Below are 8,412 nucleotides of genomic sequence, written 5' to 3'. Positions count from 1 at the left end.
TTTCTTTTTTTCTTTTTTTTTTAGAAACTGACTGCAATTACCTTATGCCATAATAAAGTAAAATAGAAAAAAAAAATGTCCAGGACATTGCTGTGTCATAATCCATGATTGAGTCTTAATTTTTCCCGTGACAAAGGGAAGGGAAGTACAAACATGATAGTTACATTTGCTGTTTAAATTTTTAAATGTTGAGCTGTATAAACATGATCTTATGGATCTGCTGACTTTACAACATTCTATTGTAGAAACATCATACTGTATATACACACAAGTAAGGAGGAAAAGGAGAAACAAAAAAAAAAGAGAGTCTAAACTTGAAATAGAGGGGGTTACCACTGTAACCATATAGCTCGGTGGAAAGTCGAAAGTTAGCTGTTGGGCCAACTCGTCACGTATCTCATGCCTCATGTATGTATGTATTCATGTATGTATCAATGTAACTGCTCAGGTTGGTTAATAAGGATGTAGTGAATCTAATGAGCACACACGCCCACACACAAACATAAGCCAGATTTTGTACAGTGAAGCGACAATGATGTTTTGAGGCAATGATCAATAGTAAACTAGAAAGCTGTATCTACAGTCTTCAGTAGATATCCAGGTCTGTCTACAGAGGGGTTGCTGCTGTGTCCGTACAGTATTAGGCTCGGCTGGTTGGTCTCTATCCGCAATGGAAATACACTATTTCTTATTCATTTTCTGCTTTAAGGATAAGTCAGAGCTCCATGGCTTTTTGCATTACGTGGTCTCTGTTCATTAGTTAGTGCTTATTGGCTGGTTTTTAACCTGCGTGGACACACGTGGACATCCACACTGGTGACGTTTGCCTCGCACGAGAATCTTCTGAATGACAATGAACGACAAGTTACTTTTCCTTTAAAAAAAATTCCCCAATGCACTGGCCTGTCTACCCATCATGCATCTCAAGCAGGTTAAAATAAACACTGAGAGGACAGTCTGTTTTTGTCTAAAGAATCTGCCCGCGACCACAGCCTTGCTCTGCCCTGAGTTATTTTTTTATTTATTTTGTATTTTCTTATTTAAAATGCGACACACCAAGACAGACAGACAGACTTACTGAATTAGACGTGTAGCACAGACTGCTCTCATGCAAACAGATCATGAAGAGTTTCACCACGACTTCCACATCATTCTCATGTCACTACAGTAAAATGGCTGCTGCTGCTGCTGATAAACTAGCATCGTCAAGTATGGGTCAGTCAGTGGCTAAAAAGCAGAAATACCAATACAGTACAAAAACATCAGGAGTCAAGTTAATCCATGTTAAAGTTGCTATGCCAGAGTTATTTGTTCAGTTGTAAAAAAAGAAAGAAAGAAAAAAAAAAGCGTGTGTAAGATGATGAAAGTATAAAAAGAAAGAAGCTTTTTTTAACTTTCTTGACAGAAATATCTGATTGTGAGATATTGTTTTTGTAGTGACTGGTAGAAAGGACAAAAATCTGGTTTTAATCGTTTAAATGCTTAAAATCTTTGATTGAAACTGTGTCTGTACTCTCCTGTATACGCAAATTAGACTGGATCGGATGGTACTGCCAACACCACAATGTCACATCAATGAAAACACATCTTTCACTGTGCGATGACATAAATTACATGTGTGTTTTACAGTACTAGAATCATCTCGGCTTGGCTTTTACAGAGGAGCAGAGACGTGAACTGAACACACATCCGAACTGGGCGTCGGAGTCCATATGCTATTAGTCACCTTAAAGTAGGTCCAAATAAATGTCAAAAAAAGAAGAAAAGCAGCTAATAGTGCACAGTTTCAGCAAATATCCTTTCAGAAGCTGTTTCCTGAAAGAACTGCACCATCTGAAAGGTCGTCTTCCTGTGAGTTTTTATAAAATATTAACTCATGTGATTGTTTTGTCTGTGGAGAAAATAAAGAGTGATTAGCCTACGAAGTGGCGAAGGTGTGGATAGAAAATAAGCCATATAGGACATGTAATATAATGGTATTATTTTGTTAAAGAGGCATCAGTACTGTGGCCTTGGCGGCCGTTGAGGAGAACAAGCATTGTTTTGCTTTCTTTGCAGCTCTCGTATTAAATTCCTGGTACATGGAGAAGCGTTACAAGCTACACATAATATTCCCTTCCCTATTACATCGTGTAAGCCAGCACTTGTGTTATCTCAAGGATAAGTACAATAATTACTGCACAAAACTATTTTTTTTCTCTTTTCTTTTTTTTTTTTTAAACGCTAGACCTTTATTTTATTTTTTTTTAAACATCATTGTGTCATGGGCTTCAGTTCACATGAAAGAACAGGGTTGCCAGATCTTGCAAGTTGTTCATCCCCTTCAAAAAAAGAAAAGAAGAAGATGCAATCCTATTCGGAAACATGGAGACATAAAATTTGCTTTTCATATAGTCTAAGGACATTGGATTCAAGTATATATATATACATATATATATACACAACTAAAATGAATGAGGTAACGACAGAAAAAAATAACCTCAATATCAATATATTATGAATTTTTCTTTATCATTTCATATTAAAACACACATACTTCTTTGAAAGAGAAAAACTAAAAAGTGAGTCATTCATTGGTGTCATACTTTTTTTTTTTTTAATCCAAATTCCAGCAGTATAGAAGAATGATCCTAAAACGTATAAACTAAAAGCAAACACTCAGTTTTGTGGTACAGTATACGTAGCTAAACGCTGTGCAGCTCGCCACACTAACGCAGGACGGTTGGCCGGTCATCGGACGAGCAACATAACACTGCGACAATCTCCTCTGTTTCCTGTTGTTACAGCGGCAGAACAGGTTCATCTTATCATAGAGAAATACAAAATGTTTTTTTTTTCTTTTCTTTTCTTTTTTTTTTTTTTACTCTGTACAGTACGAGTCGTTTATAACCTACTGTTTCTTTGTATTTTAAGAGAGAGTCCTGCTGCGAAAAAGACAAGAAACAAAAAAAAACAAAAAGGAAAAGAGGGATTCTTTTGGAATAAAGGCGAGTGGTTGCAAAAGCCACTGAATGAGGATGTAGACATCCATCATCAGATAAACTCGTTTCCTCAGGTTGTGTTGTTCTCTGCATGGTTTAGCTCAGTTAGGATCAAGTCAATTCTACTCACTGCATCCACAGGTTTTTGGGCTGGACGGCAACGAACCGAGTGACTTGCTGCATCTAGAAAACACTGTCACTGATTGGAGAGACACCCCGCTAATGCTTTACATACTATGAGTTCAATGCAGTAGCCTCAGGTTATGGTTGTACAGACTTTTAATATCAAGCTTTCATCTCTTTTCACAATCAGCTGCTGTGTGTTCTCCCTTTGATTTCTGTATGTGTTAGTTTCAAATCTACAGTATATCGTATGTATATTTGGCAGATACTTTGTATGTTGCTCATTAATGCACTGGTTAAACACTCACTGATTAAAACTACAATTTAAGTTAACATAATGGGAGTAAGAAGAAATATATCTCATGTCTTCAGTACGTCTAGAGACAAATGATTGTTGGCCTCCCTGCGAGCAGGGCGCCTCGGGACAAAAACACAACGAACCCCCAGCCCGACCCCACACCCCCAAAAAGACAAGATATAGCAAAACAAAAAAGAGAAGTGCATACGAATTAAAAAGAGCAATGCATTTCTTTAAAAGAGAACTGTTTGCTTGTTCTGTCCTTCATTTCACTGCTTTTTTTTTTCTCTTGTTGTTCATCTAACATCTTTTACCCATCACATTTTGTAATATCTGTAAGCAGCGCCCGAGAGCACGTAAGGTTTTTCGTATCATGATGCAAACAGTCTGAAAGGGCGGTAAAGGTGGTAATAAGGTAGCAATAAGGATGTCGGTGAGCCGGAGAGGAGGAGGAGGAGGAGGGAGAAGAGGAGCAGGAGGAGGAAGAGGAGGAGGAGGAGGAAGAGGAGGTATAGGGAGGGATGGACGGAGGAAGGGAGGAGGGAGCAGGGTGTGGGTAGAGGAAGAGGAGGAGGGCGGAGTGGTATTAACACTTGAGGAGAAGGCAGGCGAAGGAGGTCAGCAGGAGCCACAGTGATTGAGATACACAGGCAGCGCCGTTGATGTCTCGGCCTGTCCCGGGTCCTACAGACAGAGACAGAGAGAGAGAGAGAGAGAGAGAGAGAGAGAGAGGGGAGTGTTAATGTCGACATACATTATTACATAAGAATAAAGGATGACTGATAAACTGTTGGAATAATTTCATTTTCTGACACATTCCTCTTTTTTTATTCCTATTCATATCAGCAATCCCCTTTGACCAAGTGCAATGATTACATACTGAGTCCTAGTTACCAGTTTTGAGAAAATATACACTTAAATAATACACTTTTTAATACAAATGAATCACATTGTCACAATCATTTCATGGGAAAAGTGAAACAATATTTAATTCCAACTTAATGGGCAACAGTGTATATCTTAATATTATGTATTACGTATTATGTTCTTCTTAAAGGAGAATGCCAGGAACCTATTTTGTTGATAACACAGAAAAAGTGACTTATTATATCTTACTATAATCTATATAAAACATAAAACAAATCGAAAGTGGTGTGTGGAAATGGGGCTGTGTGACTCCAGTCTACTGGTTTTGTTTGGCGACATCTGGTGGCCATGTTGAGCTATTGACTCTCTTTCTGTTGCGATCGCCAAAGCAGAGAGGATACTGTACAACTTGGAGGTAGCGATGACCTTTTGGTAACTTAGACAGCACCTTTAAATTACTGGGGGAAAACACCTTCTCTGCTGCAAAGAACCAAAGTCAACCACATTCAGAAAACACAACGGACACAGTCAGACAGACTGTAACTATGACTTGCTGTTCACTTTCCTGCTTTGAGGCTCATGTATGTTGATTTATTTACTTTCAGTGTTGTTGCTGTTAACCTTGCATCAGGGTTTTTTCTCTCTCACATTTCTAGGCTTTATCATAGAAGACTACTACTACTATGTAAAATGCATGAACATAATAAAACATTTCACAAAACAGCAAGAGCAGTTCTGCAGCAGTTCTGTTTTTCTGTATTAGTGGCAAACTGTTGTGTGTGACTGACTGTCCTGTTCAATGTCAAACTGATGAAGATGCTTTAATGATTTCTTTCTTTAGTTTGCTTTTTGCAGCTGTTGCTTATTTGCAGTACAATGAACTCTCAGGGCCACAGGGGAAAAAAAAAAACTAGTTGTCAAGTTTTACATGGCGTCACTGGATGGAAAACTGTGGTTTGCAGCTACTCCTCATAGTTGATTGTGTGTGTGTGTGTGTGTGTGTGTGTGTGTGTGTGTGAGCTGCCTTAATGAAACACAGGTGGCAATCTTTATCTGAGTGCTTCTGACACTTTAAAGAATTAATAGAATTAGTCCAATTAGTGCACAAATGACTACATTGTCATATTTGTCACTGTTGTTTAATTAATATTCAATTGTACCTTTAGTATGTATGTTTATGGATAATGAGCATATTTGTTAAACACAGCAGCTAATTTGACTGATTTATCCAGTTGGTTCACAGACACGTCAACACAAACTGCCTGCAGCCTCATGACGCTGTCCGTGGTGCTGAAGCTGAAGTAAGAGACAGCGTTCAACAAACTCCTCATCTGATATTAAATTGTGCTTTAAAGGAAAAATGAAGTTCTCTCTGCTATTTTGAGAGACATTTTACTTTTTCTGAAGAAGTAAAGCAGATCTAGAGTTAAATATTGCTCATTGATGTTTGATATCCACAACAACGACGCTGCTTGACGTCCCTGATTCCCCCAGGAGCTGGTGGAGACTCAAACCAGAATGAAAAGCAGAGTGAATGCTGGACTTAATGTTTCCCAATACGACAAGTAGACTCTGATATGAATACTCAGCCACCCACCTCAGCTTTGAAAAGCATCCAAAACTCACCTTTTTGAAGTTGCTTTTTAACTTTTAAGCTCTGCCACTCGTGCTTTTATGTGAGATTACATCTTATCATTTTCTCTTAGAACATATTTAACTCTGTATATCTAAGTAAAGTGTTTCTGAATAATCACTGAATAAATTAAACATGATTATATCTTAATTATATAATGTTGTTCTGTAACTGCTGGGGGTATAAATTACCAACTGTCGTCAAACACGTTCGCCTTATCAACTTAAAAGGTGATGATGTGTCAGTGCTGCGTTCACAACTTGTTTCTGCTGCTTAAGTTATTGCAGGATAAATCTAAATTTAATCTTTCTGCATATTGTACTGTATAAGTGTTGGCAGAGACAGTATGACACCTTCTCCACATGAATTTAACCATGTCAGACCTGGTAGGCAAAATATAGTACGTCCTAAATAGAAATGGAGTAGAAACCATGTTCAACTGGCTCTGTGGAATAAAACGCTCCTCTGAGGTGTCACAGTAAAAATATGAAAATAATAATGGACTCAGACTGTAAAGCAAATAGCAGTGGTTACACTCACTATAGAGGAAAAGGCTGGCGTTCTGGACTCCAAGTCGGTTCGAGGCCACACAGGTATAGTTCCCATAATCCTCTTCAGTGACATTGGCAATCATGAGAATAGTGGTGCTGCCAAGAATTTGGATGTTGATGCCCTGGGTGTTGGACAGCCTGGACAGGAGAGAGACACATTTTTAAGTCAAATGCATGGAAATTACACTTCGAGGAAGGAGTGGTGTTCGTGACATCTTCGAAAAAGTTCAGTATTGTGTGCAGGAAAAGTTCACCAGAGCTTAATTAGCCAACTTTTTTTTTTATTTTTTTTTAACCAAAAGCAAAAACACACTTTAAGTCTTTTTTTTTTTCTGAAAAATTACTCATAACCTACTTCTGGCTTAAAAATAGACTTGATAATCAGCTTTACAGCGACATGACACTTTCACAATGTGGTTGGCAGGATTCAGCTGTTCTTCTGAATGTGGTATTATGTCCTACAGGCAAAATCTGCTCCAAAAAAAAAAAAAAAAAAAAAAAAGCCACATTATTTTTGTCACATTCTCCCTACACTGTATTTTATTCAATTTAGTTATAATGTGGCCATTTCTGCACAGCTGCTGCAAACACTGAAGGCCATGTAGTGGGCTTTTGGTGAGGTCTATATGGTAACACACAATCTAAACAAACAGTTCACAACTATGTCAACAGAAATGCCAGTGTTGACTGTATTGAGGTATTCAGATAAAGAAATTAGTTGTATTTAGTTTGACTTATATAAGCGTTGTTTCTTTTGTGCTGACAATCGTCTTTGCAATAGCCAGGGTCAGTGTCGTTACAGTGAACTTTCTTGAGTGTGGACATTGTGACTGTTGATTCTTTTATTTCAATACAATGCTGCATTTACCAGAGAGCTATCCTTGACTCTTGAATTATGTAGCCATAAGAAAAAAAAAAAAGGGAATACATTTCTTTTTCCCTTCAGGCTTGCAGAAATGTAACATCTTGTAAACATGTCAAAACATGACACAAACATCACTTAGTAAATATTTCCGGGTGAGCGTTTACTCTACGGCACGCAGAAAAGTAAAAGTTTAAACTCTCGTTCAACAATTCAAAATGTCATTGTTCTAATTTGTTTCGACAAATTACTTTGTCATCTTTGGTTTGTTTCTGTCAGACAAATGGGATTGTTGTTATCCTGTCTCGGGGATAAAAGATTAGCATGCTGCTAAAGTCCTATTCTGCACTTCTGTGTGCCTTAATGACCACCAAACTTCTGACAATCAATTATGTCAACCTTGAACCTCTTTCACAGCAAATTAATCAATACAGTGTGCTGACTCAGACTGTATGCCTCGCTGATGAAGTGCTCCTTACATCATCGCAACCAAATAAAACTCTTTTAATAACCCGGTGCACATAATGGATTCTGTTTGTTCTGGGTTGATTGAGCCCTTTCGTATCATGAATGAGGTGAAGTTCATTTAAGGCGCCTCAACTTAATCCTGCTTAAGTCTGGGTAATGTGGTAATCGGAATTTGAGCAGGGGAGCGAGAAGTTTATGCTGACACATACTTAGCTGATAGAAAGTATTAACATAAAAAGGAAAACGCACATCATGGCACAGCATAATTTGGCTCAGTGGGGAGTGGGGAAGTTGATAAAGTGCTGAGGTTCTTCCCATAGGGACACCTTGGGAACAGTTGCAATGTGTGTGTGTGTGTGTATGTACTAGCAGTGTCCCCACTCCATCTAAAAGCAAACCCCCACCCCTCCAACGATAAGGCCAGCAGCAGATATACTCTCTAGTGTGTCTTCATGAGAAGTGACTGCACTATTAAAAAGGGCTGCCTGCCCACAGAGCATGCTGAGAGTCCCTGATAATACACAACGCTACGGGGAGCTGAAAGCAAACAGCTAGTTTTACTATAGATTATGGTGCATGATTGTAATACAGCAGCGGGGGAAAAAATACTGACCTAGAAAGGTCAAAAG

At 38.4% G+C, this 8,412-nt stretch overlaps 1 protein-coding gene across 3 annotated transcripts in view; it reads right to left on the bottom strand.

Annotated features, from left to right (window-relative positions):
* Positions 1-8,412, bottom strand: part of lsamp (limbic system associated membrane protein) — a 710,303-nt gene continuing 701,891 nt past the window's right edge. For all 3 annotated transcript variants that reach the window (XM_085794880.1, XM_085794879.1, XM_085794881.1), the window contains 2 exons: positions 6,443-6,591; positions 1-4,086 (listed from right to left, as the gene is read on the bottom strand). In XM_085794880.1, coding sequence (XP_085651006.1) covers positions 3,989-4,086; positions 6,443-6,591 — 247 coding nt within the window. In that variant the 3' untranslated portion in view covers positions 1-3,988. The remainder of the gene's footprint in view (positions 4,087-6,442; positions 6,592-8,412) is intronic.

Source organism: Trachurus japonicus, chromosome 13 (genome assembly GCF_045865225.1).
Source record: "Trachurus japonicus isolate A0001 chromosome 13, Traja_1.0".
NCBI classification, from domain to species: domain Eukaryota; kingdom Metazoa; phylum Chordata; class Actinopteri; order Carangiformes; family Carangidae; genus Trachurus; species Trachurus japonicus.
The sequence above is the reverse complement of the archived record's forward strand: the minus strand, read 5'-3'. Positions and strand labels throughout refer to the sequence as shown.